A 23,480-nucleotide genomic window follows, 5' to 3' on the forward strand; every position below is an offset into this window, starting at 1 on the left:
ATGGTTCTGTGAGGGGCCACGCTGGTTCAACATGTCATAACGAATATTCTCTTGCAATTTTGTTTAAACTTGCTACGATTGTTTTATATTATATATTCCATTCATCCATATAGACAATAAACTAGTTCAACAACATTTAATATCATCTCATCTCATTTAGTAAAGTTAAAGTTAGTTCGCGCGAATGTTCTGCAATTCAGAAGACAGATGGCGTTGTAAGTTATTATTTATATGGACCTGTGTTATTTAATTCAATTAAATGAATTCAATACAATGTCTCAATTCATTTAACTTAAGTCATAGAGATTATAGTATAGTATTTAGTATAGAATCAGTATAGGATATATGTATGCATAGAACTAGGTATAGTGTTAAGGGAATTAGTAGGAGTACTGTACTCAGGCAGCAGTCAAATAATAGTATCAAATCGCTTAGGAAGACGGCTGTCTGGAAGCGTTTGGGATAACATCAGAGAAATAAAACACCTTCGTAGTTTTAATGCTTTGTTTATTCAATTAAAATAACAAACATTTCTAGCCCATGTAGGAGAGACACATGTAAGGTGGCGATTGCTATAGTTACACATGCATCAGAGCGAGACCGGCACACGGCCGCGCAGACGCCGCGTAGACACCGCGTAGTCGCCGCGCTAATGCCACGCACTGCACAGTGAGGAACCACACGAGTGACACTCGTCGCCTTACATTAAATGAATCGATGGTACTATTGTTTTCCGGAATACTGATTGTTTCAACCTAACTAACTCTGTCTCAATTACAACATAACAATGTTTATTTAATTGATTAAAAAAAAAATTATCTAATGTTTTTTTTTTTATAAGTGGCATTGCGATAACACATAAATTATATACGTTCACATGGAGTTATAGATACAGTTGCAGAGTCTATATGAACAATATAAAATGATTATGTTCCCAGGAATGTGTGTGTGTGTGTGTGGGGGGGAGGGGAGCTCAGGGACTCGGAGAAAGTGTTCAGCCCAATGTTGAAGGACGGATAGACATGCTGATAACACGAGAAATGTTTTCTCTCATTTCTTTTATTGGGCTGCAATGTCATTATAAGATAATGGAATTTTCCGATCGAACAGGAATGTATGTGCGCGACACGCGACACGCGACACGCGGCCGAGTTGTTCACGTCATGAGAATGTAACAAAAACTACAGAATGATAAAGTAGCCTTTTTACAATATTTCTATATTATATCTCGGCGCAATCGCACCAAAGGAAACATCAAACCAAACCATCGAAAGAATAGCTGGCGGTTGTCGGTGTTAATGTGAAGTAGGAAGTCGCGGTCTGAGCTGAGCTGAGCTGAACTGAACTGAGCTGAGCTGAGGGCGCGCATTTCGTCATAAACTTTAATTGTATCTAAAAGCGAGGTGCGCTCAGGCCCCGCCCACCGCGCCGCTCTCCCCCTCCCGCTCCACCGCGCCGCCTCTCTCGCCCGCACCCTTCTCCGCCGGTGCGCCGTCCCGCTCGCACTCGCTTCGTGCGCCCATCTCGTCCTCTCGCTCGGACAAGGCGTCGTGGATCCCGTTCACGAGCGGCTCGGGGTTTTCATGGGTTCGCTCCTCCGCGATTTGCTGGAAATTCAAAACGTACAACCGTGCATCACGATGTCGTTACTACGGTCTCGTGCCGAAGCAAAGTATCGCCAAGGAGGTGCTCACAGTGGCGGGGGAGCGCGGCAGCCACAGCGCCGTCCAGCAGCCGTCGGGCTCCAGCAGGCACTCCACGCTGGCCAGGAACTCCTGCCCGCTGAAGCCGCCCGCGCAGTACAGCACGTCGCGCACCACGCACAGCGCCGGCGCCGCGCGCGCCTCGCGCAGCAGCGGGCCCTGCCGGCGACACACCGTTAGCCCCGCGCCGGGAACCGACCATCTCCCTCCCCCACCGCCGGACCACCCACCTCCCGCCAGCCGGCCAGGTCGGCCGCGAGCCAGGCGGTGGTGCGCAGCGAGGCGCCGCCCGAGGAGCCCCCGGCCGCCACCAGCCGGCCGCGCCACACCGCCCCGCCCACCGAGCGGCGCGCAGTGGGCAGCGCGGGGCCCGGCGCCCAGCCGCCCGCGCGCAGCCGCTCCGTGCCGGCCAGGCAGTGCCACGCGTCACACCCGCCCAGCACCCACAGCTCGCCCTGCCACACCACGCCCGCGCACTGCGACCGGCCTGACGACACACGAGGCGACGGTCAACCGTGATGCGCTCGGGACCGGCGCGAGACGGCGACGCGATCGACTCACCCGTGGTCAGCGGCGGCGCCTCGTCCCAGGCGTCGGCGAGGGGCGAGTAGCGGTGCACCTGGCGCAGGCAGCGGCCCGCCGCCCACCCCCCGGCCACGTACAGCACGCCGGCGCGCTCGTCCGCGGCCGCGGCGGCGTGCGACCGCGCCAGCGGCAGCCGCGCTCGCCGCTCCCACGCGCCGCCGGCGAACGCGTCCACCGAGTCCAGCTCCGCGTGCCCGTCGCTGCCGCCCAGCGCGTACAGCGCGCCGCCCAGCACCGCGGCGGGGAAGCGGCCGCGCGCGCTGCGCATGTCGGGCAGCGCCGCCCACGTGTTGGTGTCGGGGTCGTAAGCCTCCGCGCATCGCAGCACGCGCGCGCGGTCGTACCCGCCGCACACCAGCAGCCGGCCGCCGAGCTCGGCCGCGCCCAGCGCGCACCGCGGCACCGACATGTGTGCCAGCCGCGGCGCGTCGCCGGGCTCCGCGGCGCCTCCCAGCCGGCCGCCGCGCGCCGAGCTGCCGCTGCCGGTGCGCCAGGCGATGCGCGCCGCCGCCAGCTTGCCCTTGAGCGCGAGCAGGGCGCGCGTGACGCCGGCGCCGGGCGCGGCGCGCGCTGCCAGCACGCCGGTGTCGTCGTCCGCGCGGTCGTCGGGCGAGTGCGCGTGGTGCGCGAGGTGGGCGGTGTGGGGGGCGTGTGCGGGGGTCGCGGGGGGCGGGGCGCGGTCACGCTCGGCAGCCCGGCGCCGCACGCCGCGCTCGCGCTCCGCCGCCTCGCGCCTGTACTCGTGCAGCTCGGGCGCGTCGCCGCGACTGGCCGGCAGCTCGCCGCAATCCCGCAGCGCGCCCTCCGCGTCCACGAACAGAAGATGCGGCCGCGAACATAGATCTTCTAGCTATTGAATATAAATTCGCCATTACTCCCAAGAAACGTTTCGTTTAAATCTTCCTCGTCGCCGGCCAAGAGATAGATATGGTAGATGTGTACGGACTTGCGTGCCGGCGGCGAGCTGGTCCCGCAGCCAGGTGAGCGCGGCGCCGGCGACGGCCGCGGGCGCCTCCTGCCCGAGCTCCGCGCTCGTCTCGCGCAGCATCTCGATGTGGATGAGCGGTAAAGCCGCCAGTGCGCCGCACGCGCATATCTCGTCGAACTAGAAACGGGTAAACGTTTAACACTGCCGTTTCGCGGGCGGGGCGGCGGGGATGGGGGATGGGGATGGGGTGGGGAGGGCGGCGCTGTACTCACGTGCTCTACGATGTAGGCGTCGAGCGCGGCGCGGTGGTGTCGCTGCAGGTCGGGCAGCGCACGCACGGCCAGCGCGTCATGCGGCGCGGGGCGGCGCACCAGGCGCTCGGCGAGGTGGGCGCGCGCAGTCTCCACGCGCAGACGCGCCGCCGCACGGTACAGCCGTCGCGCTCCGGCCGCGTCGCGTACTCGCAGCCGTCCCGTGTAAGCGTACTCGACCAACTCGCGCAGAGCATCGGCGTCGACGTCGGGCAGGCGCAGGGCGGGCGCGGCTGGGGCGGCGGCGGGCGGGGCGGCGGGTGGTGCGGCGGGTAGGGCGGCGAGCAGGCGCGGCGACACGGCGGCCAGCACGGCACGGTGCGCGGCCACCTCTTCGCCCGCGCCGCCCGCGCCCGCCGCCAGCAGCACGTCGTAGTGCTGGCGCGCCTTGCGCAGCGCGTTGAGCGCGGCCAGCACGCGCGCCGGCGCCGCCTCGTCTACCAGCGACAGCTCCTCCTCCAGCGCGGCCTCCTCGCCTTCGCTGTCGTCGGAGCGCGCGCCGCCGCTGGCCACGCTGCCGCCGCTCTCTGCGCACACAGGCCGAAGTCACGATCTCGTGTATATGTTGCTGTCAGTACGTATGCTGCGCTAGCGTGCCGTGCCTTTGCCGGTGTCAGTGCTCGGGGCGCCCTGCTGGCGGCCGACCGCCGCTGTATCGTCCTCGATAATCCTAATCTAAAGATTGCCGCGGCCGCACCGAGTCGCGGTAAAAACAAACTAAATTGACGCGATAAGCTATCGCGACGATGACATTGAACATTTTAATTATCTAAAATATCCAGAAAAAAAAAAGCCAATTCGATAGGTGGCAGAGAAGTGACCTGAATATATTATTATAACAATTATTGTAAACACTGCATACACGCAGTGTAGTCGCCTATCGCTGGCAGCGCACAGAGACATGCATTATGTTACATTTTCATACAGCTGTCAGACTCTGTGGAAGCGCGACATTACCACCACTATGTGTATGTCTATGTCTATCTACCGTGTAGTACCATGGAAAAGCTTATATATTGATCAAATTGAGTTCCAAAATCAAAGAGTTCGGAAGTGAAACTTCCATACTGTGTCACCTCCTGCATGTAACATATATATGTATATTCTAAAGCCATATTTGGAAAAAAAAGTTTGGTTACGATTCGTCAATTTTTATTAATTTTATACGCCTTTGAATGTGGCAGAAAATAAAAAGCATTTTTGCTTTTTGTTGTTCGATGGCGAGTTAGCAAAATTACTGCAGCCGAAACAACTGTAGAGTTTATTCGCCCTGGAATTTCCACAATTTCCAATCAATACGTATATTCCCATAATGGGAATAATTCTTTGAACACAACGTAACCCTATCATCTGTTTATAAATACAATATCAATATCTCTTTCATCAACAGCAGTCTGAAGCGAACCAACTCATTTAAAATGCAAATCTAGGTGTTATGGCTGATAAAGCTTACTTCACACCATCTGGTAAAATTCAGCAGATATCTAGAAAATATATAAGTATGTTGCGACGTATCGCGGACAGTATAATATGTATAACATGGTTAAACAACATTATTTATTCGTTATTTATAATGTAATCCGGTTGCGCGAACGTCACGTAAACAGCGGCGGCGGCGGCGGTGCGGCGGCGGCGGGGCGGCCTTCACGCAGGCTCAGCCCGAGCTCCGGCGCGGCGTCACGCGGCCTTTGTATTACATAATCTATCATTACCGAACGTTTGTTTATGTTTTTGTGTCGGTCTAGTGACGGCATTGTGCACCTTCACCATGACACCATGACACCATGTCACTAAAAGGGAAAAAGAAATATCGAGACCAAAAATGTAATACCTCCGAGATATGTCATGCTATACAATGTGACGCGATAAGACACTGAACCGCCCGCGGCCTTCGTCGCCGGCGCAGCGCGGCGCTTAGCATTTGATCGGCTGAACAGATATATTTATGTATAAATATATATTTATCATGTTTAGACATAAATTACTGCATATTGCAGGCAAAGGCAATAAAGGTGCCGCGACGGCGGCCAGCAATAAATAAGACTAGAAAAATACAATAACCATATCACTTAAAGAAACACCTTATAGGGAAGCAATTACTAAGATAAGAATAAAAAATGAAAGAATCTGTCTCGATGGAAAACTTTTGAAAGATTGTGAGCATTGTTTGAGAGTAGTGTTATTTTGTGACTGAGTACAGTCTGACTGAGCCACCATGTGCCACAATGTACAAGTAATCTCTAATGCAGCTCAAGACATGAAATTAGACAATCATCACTCCAAGCTCAATGCATATTACTTTGTCCCCACCTCTTTACCAAGTTCTCTGAAAGACAAACAGACATGCTCCCTCCGGTGCGCTGTACAAAGGTTTTCTGTGGAAAATCAACACACTTTTTGTTTATCAAAACAAATGTTGTTTGAATTGCTTTGAAGAATTCAAGAGTACACAAAATTATGCATTTATAACATTAATACTGTAATAAAGTGTAATTCAAAACTTTAATGTGTTAATGTTTAACTTATTTGAAGCTACGGACCTTTCAGAAGAGCTGAGCTAAGCTGCGGAATAGAATAAATCAGATTCAGATTATAATTTATTATAACTTTGTCAAGACAATAACATCTTTATAATGAGAATATCATTGTTTTAAATATTTATACTAAACTTTGAATGCAGCAACAAAGTCATAATTAATGTATAATTGGGGCATTTGGCAATGTCTTGATGCTCTAAAATCATTTGATAATTGAACAAATATAGTGTGTGTCAGGAGCAGCCTACTCCCGCCACAGTCATCACAGCCAATTTATCAATCAAATTAATTAACTACAATGTCTATTCAGAGGTTCGTGAACCGCGCAACAACACGACATCAGAGCCCCAGCATCTTCTGCATTAACTAAGCAGTATTCAACTATCAAAATAATTATTAAATCCGCCCAAGAGTTCACCGAAGTATGTTTAGTGACGAGATACTGTTAAGTTGCGCAGTGTAAACAATATCGTGTATTAAAACAACTGATTGTAATTGAACTTAGACAATACTGATCTAATATCGAGTGCATAGAGGTGGTTAATTTGTTCGGTAACTCGATAACCTTGAGTAATCAATAATATCATTATTGAACTAAACTTTTAAACTGACGGTCGTGGTAAATTAATTTTATTACTTATGGTTTGCTTATTGGTTTTTGTACGTACGAGTCGATATTTTTTTGTTAAGATAAGTCAGCTCACCGTGGCCGTTGATTCCGTCGTCGTGTGGCTTCATGTCGGCGTGGTGCAGTCCAGACGCTGGGCGTTCGTCAGCCGCAAACCGGATCACACCGGCGCGCGGGGCCACGGCGCTCGGCCTCGCCGCCTCTTTGTACTCGAACGGCCTCGCGACGTCGTCAAAAACCGGATGTATTGCTAAAGGACTATTTTTTAGGCTTTGCATCCGCCAACGAGCATTCGTCGTGTTAGAGCACTAGAACAACTGCCCGCGTGCCTCACGCGCCTTGTTTTGATCTTGATTTGACGTTGACATTTTGTCGTGATTGGTAATAGTGTTGCCAATTGCCTTTTTGTTTACCTTCTACTCTTTGGTTACCATCAAAGAGTATATAAAATGGTTGCCACGGAGTTTTGGTAGCAAAGAGTGATCGGTAGTTGCATTTAAAAAAGAAAACAACCAAATTCTTTTACCACGTAGGGTGCTGCATAATAATAATATAAGTACATAAAATAACTTAGAAAATTCTAACAGTGATACCACACACACACACAATATCTTAGCAATGAATTGATTGACAATTTAGATTTATAACAGAGATCATATAATACTTCGGTGGGCAATTTTAATAGGGCATATTCAATATCTATCAATTTTATTCATACTCTTGGGAAGTACTTTGTTTTTCAAGGCCTTTTGGCTTACGCATAGGGAAGATGAGCGGTGGTCATTTAACCCAAATCAAGCAGAATGCAACCTTTTTTTATAATTTATATAGATATCTATTTATTTATTTGCACATTTTACTTTTTTTATGTCATAAGGTGGCAAACGAGCGAGCGGAAATCGCTGAAATAGCGAAGTGACTGTTGCCGTTGACATACGCAACTGCATATGCGTTGCCTACCTTTGATCGACGGAGGAAAGGATGCACAGAAAGAAAATATTTTCCCTTTCCATACGTCCTCTTATCTGGATAGTCCACTTCCACTATCCATCCTTTCCTTATAAGAAAAAGGGTGGGAAGGGAAAGAGGTATAATCATAATTAGGAAACGCGGAAATGCTTCCACTTCACGCCTGTTTTCTGTGTGGTCGTGGCATTTCACTGGGTGAGCCGGGCCAATTCGTGCGAAGATGTTAAAGCGGGCTCTACCACTGTTAAAACTATTGTTTTTTCCAGGCTTTGTTACATAAAATTTCCTTATGATAACAAAATACTTAAGAGCGTAGGTGGCTCAGGTGTTAAGCACTTGACTTGTAATCTGCTGATCTTAGGTTTGAATCCTGCCATGTAGCATCGTGTTTTTCGAATTTCGATTTACATATGGACATTTATTTGACATTCTTACGGTGAAGGAATCAGCGTGACGCTACCTGCACATATTTGCGAAGAATTTAGAAAGATAAGTGTGAAGTTAACCAAGCCACAGGTTAGGTTTAGGTTGGGCCATCGCGGTTAACTATGTCCTAGTCACCCCTAACTTAAGATAACTCCGAGCGCCGCAGTGAGGTGATAGTGAACAAAATACTTATTACTAGTAACATGAAACATATGTACATAGGTAAGATAGGTAGAAAAGTATGTGTTAAAGATGCAGGTCGGTGAAGAGGACTTTATAACATATGTAATCTTATCTTTGTAGTGGCGGTTCGAGAGGTTCCGTGAAACTACATCTTGATATCGTTTTTAAAAGGACATTATTACTTAATTATTGGTCAAATAATCTTGTTTGTGCACAATCGGTAGAAATTATGGAAATAAATCCAATAAAACCAAATTTTATTAAAACAATATAATAAAATTGTACATTTTATAATATAGATTAAACAACATCGGGGAAAAATGTACAAACCGTTTAAGCAACAGATATTGCAATGAAACGGATACTGTATGTACACATACATCATACATAAAATGATTACCCTACTGCCGGCAGAGCAAAAACATAGATAACAAAAACACATCTGAATAAACGAAAGAGCAGAGACAGCGCTCGTATCTAACTCGCAAAGTATGGTCAAAACGCTTCACCTTGTGAAGTGTTTACGTGGAAAAGATTAGCTCGAGGAGGCACTCGGACGGAGGAAGTCCCTGCGCAAGCGTACATGATAAAAGGGTCCCTTCGCGGCTGAGTGGCATCACTGCGTCAGTACATCATGAGAGCGGCGACACTGTGCGCGGTGTGGGCGGTGTGGGCGGCGTGCGCGGCGTGCGCGGCGCTGGCGACGGGACAAGAGGCGGTGCGTGTCGAGCTGCACTCGGGCGCGCCGCCACCTGACACGCTGAGCGAGGTCGCGCGGGCTACGGCCGGCGAGAGCGGCGGTCCGACCCGCTACCACGAGCGCGTGGGCGAGCCGCTGGCCGAGGCGCTGCGCCGCACGGAAGCCGCGGCCGGAGGAGAGGCGGGCGGCAGGGCTTCCCGTATCACGGGCGGACTGGCATCGTACCTCGGCGAGCATCCGTTCTTTGTAAGTCGGAGGGAATCGGTAATCGGTTGAGTATGTACGATCGGCTAGGTAGTTGATTGACGACCGGTCCTCCGTGCCTACTGTGTCGCGACAGGCGGGGCTGGTGATCACACTGAACACGGGGCGCACGTCGGTGTGCGGCGCGGCGCTGGTGAGCAGCTACCGGCTGGTGACGGCGGCGCAGTGCTGGTGGGACGGGCGCGCGCAGGCGTACAGCGTGCTGGCCGTGCTGGGCTCGGTGCGGCTCTTTTCCGGCGGCACGCGCGTCTCCGCCAGCGCGGTCATCGCGCACGCCGGCTACGACCCCGCCACGCTCCACAACGACATCGCAGTGCTCGTCGTTCCTTACATCTCCACCACCAGTGAGTCGCTTAGCGGGGGACACCTCCGCTCCGTTCGCCTTTTATAAAATATTCGCTAAGTTTGCATCGACTTAACGAAGTCGAAGTGTAATTTTGTAATGAAATGTCATATTCGAATCGCTACTTCTTTACATAATTCGAAGTATTCGGTGTGCGCAGGCTACATCAGGCCGATCGCGCTGCCGGAGGGTTCCGAGCTGGGGTCGACATTCACGGGCCTGCGCGCCACCGCCATCGGGTACGGCAAGACCAGCGAATGTAAGTACCACATTTGCACGCCTCACGCGACGCACCGCCGGAACCGGCTGAACATTCGATACATTAGAGGCGTGCGAGATGGTAATGGCGGTAATGGTGTATGTGTGGGCGGGCCTGCAGGGGCTGAGATCACGTCGAGCGCGGGTCTGCGGGACGCGGGTGTGACGGTGATCAGCAACGCGGAGTGCGAGGCGGTGTTCGGGGCGGGGGCGGCGGGCGGCGGCGTGGTGTGCACGAGCGGAGCGGGCGCGCGCGGTCCGTGCGGCGGCGACGGCGGCGGCCCGCTGGTGCTTCACTACGCCGGCCGCAGGATACTGGTGAGTGCGGCGCGTCTTGTGTTGTCTTGTGGGAACGAATGCTCTAAGACGAGGCCCTCGACGACGACGAGATCCAACAGTTTGCGTAGTTGACGTAATTGGTGTTCGTCAGATCGGCGTGACGTCGTTCCTGGCGGCGGCGGGGTGCGACCGCGGCCTGCCCGCGGGCTACACGCGTGTGACGACGTACGCGGGCTGGGTGCGCGCACAGCTGTGACCTGCACCTCCGACATCTACTTTACGTTTATGTAACAATGAAAGTATAGCAACCGATGCAACACATGTACATTTTGTTTTCTTTATATACGATTCCTTTACAATTTTTACACAACAGTAGTAGGTGTAGAATGCGGGCGGCGCACACGAAGCATTTTCTCGGATTTTTTTTGTGTGTTTGAATCTGCTTTGTATGAATAAATATATGTTTTATAAAGGTAAATATAGTGAATATAGATGCTCACGGCGCTGTTACAAATATTTCCCTAAAAGACTACATTAAAATGGTGGATAATTCAACTATTGCAGAATTGCTCCTTATTTCCTCATAGATGATGTCTCTACGATGTATTTGGATTTTTGGCATACTGCATATCGCGACCACTGGTGCGATTTTCAGGTTTTTTAAACGCTAAAGGTAAGAAAATTAGTTATTCACGTTCCACGTTCAGCAAAATGGTGAGTTTTGTCAAATAGTTACCTGAGACAAAATTGTAGATGATAAAAACTCCCTATTACAAACCCATGCATATCTTTTTTACAAGTTCCACCGTTTCTGAGATATAACGGTTCAAACTTCAAAAAAAGACATATTTTTCACTCGTCGGCGACTGAGACATCCGGAAATTTATATATTTAGATAAACATTTTTTTTATATCATAAGGTGGCAAACGAGCGAGCGGTCACCTGAAATCGCTGAAATAGTGAAGTGACCGTTGCTCATAGACATACGCAATTGCATATGCGTTACCTACCTTTAATCGACGGAGAAGAGGATGCACAGAGAGAAAATATTTTCACTTCCCATGCATCCTCTCATCCGGAAAGTCCACTTTCACTATCCATCCTTTCCTTATGAGAAAAAGGGTGGGAGGGGAAAGTGAACTAAATTAGGCCTCTGGGACGCACACTCATCAGACTGTACTTGGAATTGCTTCCACTTGAGGCGTGTCTTCTGTGTGGTCGTGGTATTTCACCGGGCGAGCCGGGACAATTCGTGCGAAGATGTTAAAGCGGGCTCTTACACTGTTTAATACATAAAAACACAATAAAAATATCCGAAGAAAACGTCTACGAGAGCCAAAACGTTTGGTCAGTTTGCGGCGGCTGTCGGCGTGTGTGCCGTTCTATGGCTGCTACCTACTACCTACAGATAGTACGTCTACGTGTAATGCTGTTATTATGAAAACAAATAATGTGCACAGTAACATAATAAAAAACAAATATTATAGAAAATATTTAATTGTAGCAAAGTTGTAAGAATATGTATAATTTGAGAGATTGTACTGAGGAACGGAACAAACATATTGTACTTGTATTTTGTACTCCTCGAATGAGTCGCGTGTGACGTCACTCGAGCTCCGCCTGCGTCTCCAGCAGCAGCTTGGCGAGGGCGTGACGCGCGCCCAGGTCCAGCTCCGCGAACCCGCCCTCACGCGAGCGCTGCAGGCACGCCAGCCGCTCCTGCCCCTCCTCCTGCACCAGCGCGGCGCACGGCGGCGGCTGCGGCGTCAGCAGCAGCGCCGGCTCGGGCGCGCTCAGCGTCAGCAGCGGCCCGTGCGCGAGCACCTCCGCCGCGCCGCGCGCCTCCGAGCTGCGCGTGCGCTGCCACTGCTCCAGTGCTGAGCGACAAGCGTGCGCGTGCGCGTGTGAGCGTGGAGAGGGGCGGGGTGGGGCGGGGTGGGTGTGGGGGTTGCGGGAGGTTACCTGCGTCGTAGTCCGCCTTGTAGAAAGCCAGCACGTGTCGGTGGCGCGCGTTGAAGCGGCCCGTGTTCTGCTGCGGGCGCGCGCCGGCCGCGTCCACGAAGCGCGGGTGCGCGAACTGCGCGTAGCGCGCGAACGCCACCGGCAGGAACCACTGCTCGCCCGCTATCGTGTTCATGCGCACCTGCCAAACACGGAGCCGCTGGTACACCACGCCCGCCGAGACACCCCTCCGCCCACACTCCTGCATACCCTGTTGAGGAACTCCTCGTTGAACTCCATGTGGGGCACGCCGAGCAGCACCAGCGTGTCGAGCGGCAGGCGGGGCAGCGCCTCGCGCAGCGCCGCAAGTTGCGCGCGCGCCAGCAGCTCGTGCGGGTCCTCGGAGGCGTCGGCGGCGTCGGCGGGCGCGGCCAGCGGCGCCTCCAGCACGTCCAGCTGAGCGCCGCGGTGCGCGCCCGCCAGCGCCTCCACGGCCGCGCGCACCGGCTCGAACGCCGCGCTGTCGTTCCGCGTGGCCAGCACCTGCGCACGCGCTGCGTTAGGTCGCGGGGATGGGGGCGGAGCGGGGCGGGGCGAGTACGCACCAGCATGAGCGCGGTGTTCCTGTCACGCTGCAGACAGACGGTGTCGTAGCGCGCCAGCAGGTCGAGCGCGAGGGGCGCGTGAGGCGCCGCCAGCGCGACCAGCAGCAGCACGCGTGCGCTCTCGGTGACGTAGCGCGCGGGCACGAGTCGCGCCGCGCCCAACGGGCGAGCCACCTCCACCTGGCGCACCACTTCGCCGCCCGCCTCCTGCAAGCGGAACATGTCACCTCGGTGAGGCACGGTGAGAGGGAGGAGGTGGGAGGTAGGAGGTGGGAGGCGCGCGGTGTACCTGCGGCGGGTCGGGGCGCAGCGCCAGCAGCAGGCGGTAGCGCAGCGCGTGCGGCGGCTCCCAGCACCAGGCGCCCTCCAGCAGGCGCACGCCGCCCGCCGCCCAGCGCCTGCGCGCCCACGCGCCCGCTTCCGCCAGCGCCAACTGCTCACACATACACACACACACTCGTCTCCACTACTTCATACTTCGCACATTCAACGTTATATACTTTTATGTCTGTTCTCTGAATGTCGTATCGCAGGCCTAATTTTAATGCTCTTCTCCTTCTCATCTTTCCTTACAAGGAAAGGATGGGATGTTTGTGAGCAGCAGTCGTTTCGCTATTTCGGCTAATCCAGTTGATGATGTAAAGTGTCGACTGACTTGTATGGCTTGCTTGGTGGCGGCGGCGAGCGGCGCGGCGGTGCGGTGGTCGTCCGGCATGAGCGCGTGCGTGGCGTTGAACGTGGTCCAGCGCAGGTGGTCGAACCTGCAACACGCGCCGCCGTCAGAGTGTGCGGGGGCGTGGAGGAGGTCGGGGGCGTGGGGCCGGGGGCGCAGTACCTGTTGTTGGGGGGCGGGGGCGCGAGGCCGGGCGAGTTGCGCAGGCCGGGCGGCCAGGTGGCGTTGCGGAAGCCGCGCGGGTGCCGGCGCGCGCTGGCGGCCGCCTGCACGCGCAGCCGCGCCACCTCCGCCTGCGCGCGCTGCAGCAGCACCTGCACACATACAGGCGCCCGCGCACAGGTCACGTTTATAATCTATGTAAGGAGCGCGGCGCTATCTCTTTTTTCAAATCGCATTGCTGCATTTGTACGTTGCGCGTTCAGTTTTCGTAGCTATCAGAGAAGGCTTGTACTCGCCCTGGAGACGTAGGCGTGCAGCTGGTACATGTGGTGGGGGTCGTGCACCGGGTGCGCCGTCACCGCGTCGGCCAGCGCGGGCTCGAGCTCGGCCGACGGGACCGCACCACCGACGCGCCACGACACGTAGCTCTCGCCCTGCACACGCACAACAATGTCTTGTAGTATCACTCGTGCTGTGCAATAGCCCGGTGTCGAGAGAGCAGTGAGAGTGAAGCGGGAGGAGACCTGCAGCGAGGAGGTGCAGGTGGTGTGCGCGGCGTGCAGCACGCAGCGGCCGATGTTCTCGTGGTGGTGCGGGGAGTAGGAGTTGCGCACGCACCAGTCCAGCGCGCCGTGCACCGCGCGCAGCACAGAGTTCGACAGCAGGATGCCGCTCTCTGCAACACGCACAAATTTTTCCGACGCCCTGACCTGTGGCATTCTGTCCAGCGCCCTAGGCAGTCACCCACTCTTACCCATGTCCCGAGTGTTCCTGAGTGTGTTTTGAGAGTGTGAGTAAAGATGTTTAAAAAACAATTTTCAATAATTTTGTTCCAACTTATTTAATCTTCTACTGTTAATTATTACATAGCCAGGGTAAACTGGAAAATATTTAAAATCTTACCAATTTTGTAAAAATATAGTATAAGGCGACAGCTAGTAAGAATAAAAAAGTGGTGGGGTACTACCGAGTATATTTTAGAAATATTTGAATGTAATCAATTCATTTATAAACAAGTTTTGTGTTGAGAAAAGAAGTTTGTTCAAATAAGAAAAGTTTAGATATTGCTTTATGTTTGCTGGTGCATTGCCTAAGCCTGTGTTAGCTGTGTCATGTGTGTTGCAAGTGTGCTGCTTCCGCAGAAGGTCTGTTGGCAAACTTGTGGCCATGGCGAAGCTAACATTCATAGATCCTTTCCTAACATTTGTTATTAGAGTAAATCATTTAAATTTTAGATTATGTACAACTTACATGTATCTAAAATTTACACTCAAATTAAATATAATTCTGCATAAGTGTAAACAGGCACGGCAGGCTATAATACTTATAAAATACCCATTGACAACATGACAACTGTCAAAAATGTCTAAATTTATTAAACTACTGTTACAAGTAATTAATTTGCTTTTCTCAACATGGGGAAGTTTTCTCTTATCTGAGCAAGTATTGAATAGTAATATTCAATGAGCTAATGGCTTTCATGTCATGTCACACATAAAAACCTCTCGCAGAGTTAATTTTTTTTTTAAATCATAAGGCGTGTTGAATCACACAAAAGATACAAATAATCCATAAATTAATTTACTTTCCTTCTAGAATCTTAACTAATAAAAAATTCAATATAAAAATTGACAGTTATACCTAATGTGCAGTATTGTGTGTCATCATCGGCTACTGTTCCCATGTACACATCCTGGCTGACACTTAGCTTGGAGACTAGCTCAGTCAGCCTTTGGGCATTCACATAAGTTGCGTCTGTCACCAGGAAGAAGAAGTCGTATTCCTCCAGATAGTTGTCAGCGAGATACTTCAGTGCATGGAAGGGCTTGAGCATTTCTCTGGTGTCGGTGAAGCCGACCACATTGGCGCCGGCGGGCGCGGAGCGCAGCGCACTGGCCGTGATAAAGAACCGCAGCGCAGGCAGCAGGCGCGCCGCCGTACGGTTAAGCGCCGCCGCTCTGCCCGCCAGTGCCGCCTCCGAGCTGAGCGCTCCTGCCAGCAAGCCCGCACGCATGCCTAGCTCCGTGCTGTAATAGCGCGGCCGCTGCACGCTGCGCCCAGCAGCGCCTGCCGCGCCCATTTCTCGCTGCTCACGCACCGGCTCCCACTCATCCACAACAGGCGGCGGTACTGCTGCGTTGCACGCCACCGGAGTCACATCATCCTCCAGCGGGACCGTGGCCAGAGCCAGCCACAGCCCCAGCGCCAGCCCCACCAGGAAGTACGAGTTGTGTTTGACCTGAGACACAACGCATCGCGACAGCATCTTGACACGACGACTATTCCCGAATGTGAGTGCGAATGTTAGACATTCGTAGCGATAACGGTCTCTTTGATGATAACTTTAATTGAAATAGATTAAATAACATAAATTGACACATACACTATACACTTAAACATGAACACAATACAATTACTTATCAAAAACGTAGATAAGAAATGATATTAACAAAAACCTAGGTCTTCAATGAAATCATAAATAACATATAACCAAATTGACATTTGTATTTTCCAAAACGACAGATGACAGTGACAACCGACAGATAAACAAAAAGCGCATGGCTTTGGCGCTACAAAGTTGCAACTTTCGTCCGGCGAGCTTTTATTGAATATTTTTGTTACAGTTTCTGAGTTTCTCAAAAAGTTTGTTAGTTAACTTCCCGTCAAAATCCCGCGAAAATCGATTTAACCGTTCCGGAGTTTATATACAGAGAAAAAAAATTAAAACCTGTTTTTCGTTATAAGCTATGCAAATCCATCACATGTAGGTACGAAATATGATTTTATTTCGATATTACTCACAGATACTCCAATTTTATTAAGATGTATAGATGTTTAGATTTATTTTTAACATTATAACATATATTAAGGGCATGAGTACTTTAATAGTATCATCGTAATTTGTTTTTGCTGCTCTGATGACAACAGAATAAAGGTTGACGCGCAATACTAAAATCCTCGTCAATATACAATGATACAAAATACAATATCAAATACATATGTTCAAAGTCATATTCAAATGCGAACTACAAAGCACAAAAATCTCACCAAAAAGACGGCATAAACAAAATGTTATTCATCAAAAACTACATGTTTATAAAAATAAGAGTTATTTTAAAACAGCGCGAAAAAGCTGCAGACAAGTAAACGACATTGCCTCTTTTGGAGACATCAACACGTGCGCTCGACTTCGATATTCGTTCAATTATTTACTTTTAGCAATTATCTAATAAACCGCGTCCGCGGACAATGCAACAATCAAACAATTAAAGTTTCATGATTCTCACTCTCTTACTATTGGGAGACACAAACCGATTGTGTACTTAACTACCTACGTTATACATTTTTAAAGTATAACGTAGGTAGTGACTAGGTAAAGTGTTTGGTGATGAGCGATTAGTGACCAGGCGTCGTGTTGTGGGGCTGCACTGCATTGTATGTACAGTAGCGCAATGCATTCAGGTCAGGAGTGTCACAAAGTGCACCGGTCGTCGGCCGAGAGAGAGCTTCCTTCCGCCTGACCTCGGGTCAGGGCCAGCCGAGCTGTTTGCGGAAGCCGCGGAAGCTCTCACCGACAATATCGACGTCATCAATTTACAATTATCCCAATTTAAATGCCAATTTACAAAAACAAGACCTACTCGCAATCTTTTATCTGAAAACATGATATGTTGGACACAAAAAACTGTTATATCCGCCAAGAAGAAAGCATACTTACTTCCCATCGTGAAGGCAGGCGGTGAGGATGACTACATAGGGGCCGCCACCGCAACTGACCCCTGGAGCAACTATGCTTTAGACTTAGTGTTTAGTGGTCATTCCTAGATGTACATATGTCCACAGGTGGTAGTGATGACTGTCTCGAGATCGTTGCCGTTGTCACTAAGGATCGCACTCGAGAACCACACAGAGTGGCTTATCTTATAGAATATTGGTTGTTTGGTAAAATATTATTGGCTATTAAGAATTAAGATGAAGCCTGACTCCGGGGTGACCCACGAAAGATTAAGAGAAGGTTATACCTGCACTTGTCTTATGTGACGTCACTTCCTTTAAAGATATTTCCTTCAATTTAGAATAATTTTAGAATTTAAAATTTGATTCCCCGATTTTAGATAGAGAGGAAAATTGTAAAGATTGGGAAGATACAATGGAAAAGAGGATCAGGCCCGAGGTCCGGTCGCTGGAGACGTATCGACGCGTCAGGGAGTTGTGTAATGACGATGCTGAGGTTGATCTGTTCTACTATCGCTTGGCCATCGATGCGTTTGTAATGTTTGAACATTCGGAGGGTCAAGAGTCAACACGTGACGTCACAACGCCGCGACCGGATAACAAACTTAGCGACTAGAGCGGTGGCCGATAAGCACACGGCGCGACACGTTACCAGATATATCTCATTCTTCGTTATACAAAAATCACTAGACACTCTGTAACTTTTCACGACGTTTAATAAAACAAATGAGGAGGCGGAGGCGGGAGACAGGCAGCAGGCGGCGACGTTCAGTTAGTCTGCGATTCCTGGGGGTCATAAACAAATTCCAGTAGCCTCCCGCTCCTAGAGCTCAAGGATTTTCCGAGTGCGCGGTTCGAGTTTCCTGAAAGACAAGAACTGAGCGGATTAAATTCATTCAAAGTCGTTGGGTACGCTGTGCCATGCCGTACATAAAACTAGGCGCGACCGCCGCCGGCTCACTTCGCAACCCGCCTCGCAGCGGACAGCCTCTCTGTTCGCCATCCTCACACTGCGGCCGACGTAGCTTCCTTCCAACATAGGCTTAAGTTCATTTGGCGCGTGTTTGTGCGTGAATGTTGTGCTAATATTTTGAGGTTTTTTGTGCTTTTGGCGCGCGATGACGGCAGGCATGGGCGCGGCGCGGCTGGCGGCGGCGCGCGGTGCGGCCAGACAGCTGCTGCTGGTTGTGCTCAGTAAGTGAACTCAATTGTTTTTATCTCCATTGGAACGATGAAGTGTAATGTCCTGCAATTGTTCAAACATTTTGTATTTTAAAGAAATCCATAAATGCATATAAAATTGGAGTGTATATATGTAATGCCGAAAACAGATATCATATTTAGTACACATGATGTACTTATTGCGTTGTTGTGAATTAATTTTAAAAACCAATCTTTAAAATTTTTGTCACTCTGTCTGTCCTTCTGTCTATAGGTTTGTCTGTCCGCAAGGCCACGTTTATTCCAGATAATCTTCAGAACTGCCGGAGTGATTTTGACGGGACTTGGACGAGAAGGTAGTTGATGCACGCAGGCATATTGAAGGCTACTTTTTTAAATTCGGCGCAGTGGAAGTCGCGAGCGGGCGCTAGTTATAAATGTAGTAATTGTGTGTGTAGCGCGCGGGTCGGGCGCGGGCCGCATTCGTCCCACCGCCACCGCTCACGTTATCACAGACGCAGTTCATGGTCAACTTTAACTTTTGCTCAATCTCTAAGAATATTTTTATTTTAATTTAATTTAAACCGAAAAAAAAATCAATATAGAATCGCTGAATAAGATGACAAAGCTGAAGGAAGAAAATATTGTTTGCTGGTAATCTACAAAGGCTATAATATATAGATTTTTATTTCATTGAAACGCCAATATCTTATTGAAGATGATCGGAATGCGGACTGTTGTGAGTGACTGACGTGACCGCGTGTCCCGACTGCTGTCCTGAACCATGTCCTAGCTTAATGTTTACTTGGAATTGTTAAAATAAATATTAATAAAAGATTAAGTAACTTAGTAATGTTTTTCGTATTTAACCTTTTATAAAAAAATAAAAGCGAAAATGACGAGGCTAAAATAACAATTACATAAATTATAATTTAAATGAAAGAACTGGATGGGAGGCCGGCAGCACTGCCCAGTGATGTCAACACGATGTGATGATGAATTGTTTACGAGCGCGCCGCGTGCAGGACATTAGAGAAGATATCGCGTCAAACTTGTAAGAAATATGATACACAACACAGATATATTTAATGCCAGATGAATTAATAATAGCAGTATTACTGGATATACGACCACGTAAAAAATGGACGACGCGACGACGTTCATTTCCGAGCTGTTTCTAGCAAGTTTCGCGATAATGTTAGACATTGTTGTCGACTTAAGGTTGAAAATTGCGCTTTAATAGAGGGGCTAATATTTGAATGTCAATTTTGAATTGTGAGAACCTGCGAAAATAAGGCGAGGCGCGCACTTACATTTTTTCTAAAAAATGAGAATTTTTTATATCCACTGTTTAATTTTGACAATTGACACTGTTAATTTGCAAAAGCAGACACACCGTAGAATGCCTATTGATACCACTTCCTCCTCCTTCACGTTTTCTATTAATGTCGACCCTTTTGATCTTACGAGTAGATATACGTTATAAGCGTTATAACGTTGAGTTAAAGTTGGCCAAGTACCCGCCGACACGGCACTGCATGCCTGTAAGCCGCTCTAACTCTATAGCCTGCTTGCAGCATGTAGCCTATACCCTGAATATAGGTACCGTCTTTAATCTTTATTATACACGAGAGTCCGATGTCGTCGGGTGCAGATCAGGTGACGGGTGTTACATCAGCTCGCCGGCGGCGGCGCCACTTGCGTCGTCCGAAGCGAACAGGAAAATGTTTATATACATACATTTTATGACTTTTTATAACAAGTTAATTTTAATTTATTATTTGTGATATGAGACATGAGTGATAAAAACAACTCACAAACTAATACATCTTATTATGTAGATACTAACTAACCGTTTATTTTCTTTATTTTACAATACGGAACCGATACACTTGTTAAAAAGGATATATTTTTTTTGCAAAAAATCTACGTTCCACAATTTTTTCTTTATTTACGTTCATCTTTATGTAGACAAATAAAATCGACAAAAGTGAATTTGGTTATCCAGAGTTATTCCAAATTAATTGAATAACTATTAGTCAACAGCGGAATGTGATCGCCTACGCTGCTTGCTACTGCTGTCACGACAAGACCTCGACATTTGTAGCCAGTACTTGCTTTAGGGAGCAACTATAGCATTGTGACAGTGTAACAGTGTTATGCTCGGGGGTGATAAGTGTGTGTGCGTCGTGTTTGCAGTCAACGTGCCGACGGTGTCGTTCGGTCTGGCGCTGGGCTGGGTGTCGCTGGCGAGCGGAGAGAGCGGCGACGGAGCGGCTGGCGCGGTAGTCGCGGCCGTCACCACTTTTGCGGCGTCGCTGCTGGGCGTGCCGCTCAGCGCGCACGCGCTCACATACGGCAGGAAGTTCGCAGTCATAGCCACCTCCGCCACATTCGTCGTGAGTATTATAACACGATCATTGCGAAACATTAACATACACAACAATAGAAAAACCTTTCGAAAAATAAAAGGTAAATAAATACATCAACTTCACGATTGCCTAATATTATATATATGTAACACGAATAGTATTTACTTCCAAATTCTACAAATTATATCTCATAAATATTATTTATCGGTTCAGATAAGTATTAGGGTTCGGTAAAACACTGGTTGGTGCATGAGGTGAGGTGAGTGCAGTGAGCGGTGTGTTGGCAGGCGTGCTGGGCGCTGAAGCTGTGGGGCGGCGCGTGGTGCGTGCTGGCGGCGCGCGTCGCGGCCGGCCTGGGCGCCGCCGCCACCTGGGGACAAGCGCCGCTGCTCGCGCAGGAGGTTTGCTCAACATTGTGCTTGTTTCAAAAGGGAAGGTGATACATAGATGTAGAGGTGGCAGTACGTCACGCCTGATGTTAGCTGACGGCAGATAATTACTGCCTACGACTAAGGCAGTCGTCGCCTACCTTTGATCAATAGAAGAGTGCATAATATTAAAAGTATATTTCTTTTTTAAGCACATTGACAACTCAGTAGATGGCCAATTAAAAAAAAACATTTTTAGTAGTATGAGTAGTATTTGTGATTGTATTATATAATGCAGATGTGCAGCGCTGGGTGGCGCGGCGCGGCGGCGGCGGCTCTGGTGCCGGCACACAACCTGGGCGTGCTGCTCATGTACCTGGCCGCGCAGGCGCGCTTGCCGCACGCGTGCGTTTCTCACACTGCCGGCACACTTCACACACAATCAATCCATTGTTGCCGACATCCGAACTACATTAGCTGTGGTAATGGTGTTGCAGAACAGTGCTGTGGTGGTGCCTGGGGCTGTCCGTCGTCCACTGCTTCGCTTTCCTGCTGATGCCCGAGTCGCCTGCCTTCCTCGCCGCCAGCGGGAAACTTGATGTAAGTCGACTGGAGAATGTTGGTATTCTGTTAAATTGATAACGTAACAGTTTTAAAATAATGTTAGACATCGTAGTTTGTTGTTTGTGTACGGGTTGTGATATTACTTGCGGTGCAGGACGCGGAGCGGGCGCTGCGGTGGCTACGCGGCGCGCCGGCCGCTGCGACGCTGCGCGACGAGCTGGCCTCGCTGCCCGCGCCCGACACCGACGGCTCCTCCTGGTACGCCCTCGCCAAGGACATGAGTAAGAGACTCTACCATTAGCGGCGGTAATCGGAATCGGACCCCGAAGGCAATCTATTATTTTTGTAAAAATTTTTAGTGAGCGACAACTGCCGGCGTCGCGCTTTCCTCATAGGCGGGTTTGCGGTAGTGGGGCAGGAGATGTGCGGCGTGCTCGCGCTGCTGCAGTACGCGGAGCGCGTGTTCCTGCTGGTGCAGGACGCGGGCGGCGACGGGACGCGCTCGGGCACGCTCGCGGCGATCAACGTGACGCTGGCCGTGTCGGCGGAGCCGGTGCTGGTCTCGCCCGCGGGACACGCCGTCATCCTGGGCGCTGTGCAGCTCGCCGCCTCCATCGCAGGTCTCTATCTCGTCGAACGTCTCGGCCGCAGGGTGAGTGTTGTTTAGACATCCACGTAAATAAATTTCAAAAACGTAATTTACTTCTTCGTCCGGCGACACGAAAGTGGGGAGAGTGAGTGTAAAGTAACCGTGTTGGGTTTTCAGCCGATGATCGTGTGGTCGGGGGTGACGACGGGGCTGGGGCTGGCGCTCGGTGCCGCGCTGCTGCCTCTGCGCCCGCTGGCAGTGCTGGGCGGCGTCGCACCGGCCGGACTCGCACTGGCCGCAGCCGTCGCCGCGGACTCCGTCGGCCTGCAGCCCGCACCCTACGCTCTGCTGGCCGACATGTTCAATTACAAGGTGCTCATTAACCCTTGCAACACTTTTTTTAATTGATAATTTTCGTATGTCCGATCTCATAGTTTTGTGACAAAAATAAAAAAAATGTCCGTGTGCAGTATCGGGGCTGTGCGGTGCTGCTGGTGACGGCGGCGGGCTGCGTGGCCAACGCGCTGGAGGCGGCGGCGTTCCCGCTGGCGGCGGCGCTGGGCGGGCTGCGGGGCGCGCTGGCTCTGGCCGCCGCGCTCACGCTGGCCTACGCCGGCGCCGCGCACTGCCTCGTGCCAGAGACGCGCCGCCGCACCCCTCTGCAGATCTACGCAGCGCTCTGCCCCTCAAACTCCGATAAACAAACGCACCGGCGCATCCTGGCGCGCTTCAATATATTCAGGTTGAAAGATACCACTGGCAATTCTAGCATCGAAAAAGGTGAAGGATACATGAACGGTGACATTGATTCAAAGGTCAAAAAAATGAATAAGGAACACGATGCAAATGTAAAAAAGGTGAAAGAAGACGCGAAGGCGAAGGGCGATGGGTGCGGTGTCGCGGGGCGCGGGGCGGCGGACTGCGTGGTGAGCGTGCTCGGCGCTGGCGGGGGCGCAGGGGCAGACAGTACTGATCTGTGATAATTGTGCAACTATTGATAGATTTGTTAAGATTGTTGAGTTGTTGACATTATAAACTAATTGTTATTAAACCTAAGCTTTAGTAATTAATTCTCAAAACTTGTATAATTATACAAATTCAACTATTTACACTCGTCTTTAATATTTAGAGGGACTTTAAAAAGGTTCAGAAATCTATATTTCACTTTGACCACTCCTCCTCCTCTATCGCTGAG

At 50.4% G+C, this 23,480-nt stretch overlaps 5 protein-coding genes across 6 annotated transcripts; 2 read left to right on the forward strand and 3 right to left on the reverse strand.

The window, feature by feature from the left end:
• Positions 1–831: 831 nt before the first annotated feature.
• On the reverse strand, positions 832–2,710 carry LOC106116142 (influenza virus NS1A-binding protein homolog A-like). The gene is made up of 4 exons (XM_013309922.1): positions 2,265–2,710; positions 1,945–2,190; positions 1,695–1,909; positions 832–1,607 (listed from the first exon to the last, which is right to left on the reverse strand). Exons 1-4 carry the CDS (start codon positions 2,695–2,697, stop codon positions 1,410–1,412), a joined length of 1,092 nt encoding a protein of 363 aa, XP_013165376.1. The 5' UTR covers positions 2,698–2,710; the 3' UTR covers positions 832–1,409.
• Positions 2,711–2,991: 281 nt separating this feature from the next.
• On the reverse strand, positions 2,992–7,068 carry LOC106116240 (kelch repeat and BTB domain-containing protein 7-like; the record flags this gene model as incomplete). Its single annotated transcript, XM_013310032.1, has 4 exons — positions 6,769–7,068; positions 3,489–4,054; positions 3,235–3,393; positions 2,992–3,138 (listed from the first exon to the last, which is right to left on the reverse strand). Coding segments are annotated over exons 1-4 (1,074 nt in total), but the record flags the coding sequence as incomplete, so codon positions are not given.
• A 1,534-nt stretch (positions 7,069–8,602) lies between these two features.
• LOC106123559 (collagenase-like) lies at positions 8,603–10,439 on the forward strand. The gene is made up of 5 exons (XM_013319996.1): positions 8,603–9,216; positions 9,311–9,578; positions 9,738–9,836; positions 9,957–10,153; positions 10,266–10,439. Exons 1-5 carry the CDS (start codon positions 8,905–8,907, stop codon positions 10,368–10,370), a joined length of 981 nt encoding a protein of 326 aa, XP_013175450.1. The 5' UTR covers positions 8,603–8,904; the 3' UTR covers positions 10,371–10,439.
• Positions 10,440–11,563: 1,124 nt separating this feature from the next.
• On the reverse strand, positions 11,564–16,027 carry Chpf (Chondroitin polymerizing factor). The gene is given in 10 exon segments (XM_013306011.1): positions 11,564–11,992; positions 12,078–12,258; positions 12,327–12,599; positions 12,662–12,881; positions 12,883–13,094; positions 13,317–13,422; positions 13,497–13,648; positions 13,793–13,930; positions 14,021–14,172; positions 15,138–16,027. Coding segments are annotated over 10 exon segments (2,331 nt in total). The 5' UTR covers positions 15,763–16,027; the 3' UTR covers positions 11,564–11,720.
• A 1,639-nt stretch (positions 16,028–17,666) lies between these two features.
• On the forward strand, positions 17,667–23,285 carry LOC106128845 (solute carrier family 2, facilitated glucose transporter member 8-like). 2 transcript variants are annotated; one of them, XM_013327312.1, is made up of 9 exons: positions 17,667–18,425; positions 20,592–20,791; positions 21,052–21,165; positions 21,431–21,537; positions 21,630–21,732; positions 21,851–21,977; positions 22,056–22,348; positions 22,463–22,657; positions 22,756–23,285. In XM_013327312.1, exons 1-9 carry the CDS (start codon positions 18,350–18,352, stop codon positions 23,263–23,265), a joined length of 1,725 nt encoding a protein of 574 aa, XP_013182766.1. In that variant the 5' UTR covers positions 17,667–18,349; the 3' UTR covers positions 23,266–23,285. The 2 variants fall into 2 exon arrangements, with proteins under 2 accessions (XP_013182766.1, XP_013182773.1); XM_013327319.1 differs by having other exon boundaries at positions 18,370–18,425; positions 18,667–20,791.
• The last annotated feature ends 195 nt before the right edge of the window (positions 23,286–23,480 follow it).

The sequence above is a fragment of the Papilio xuthus genome, unplaced genomic scaffold (genome assembly GCF_000836235.2).
Source record: "Papilio xuthus unplaced genomic scaffold, Pxut_1.1 DF829758.1, whole genome shotgun sequence".
Taxonomy (NCBI): Eukaryota; Metazoa; Arthropoda; class Insecta; order Lepidoptera; family Papilionidae; genus Papilio; species Papilio xuthus.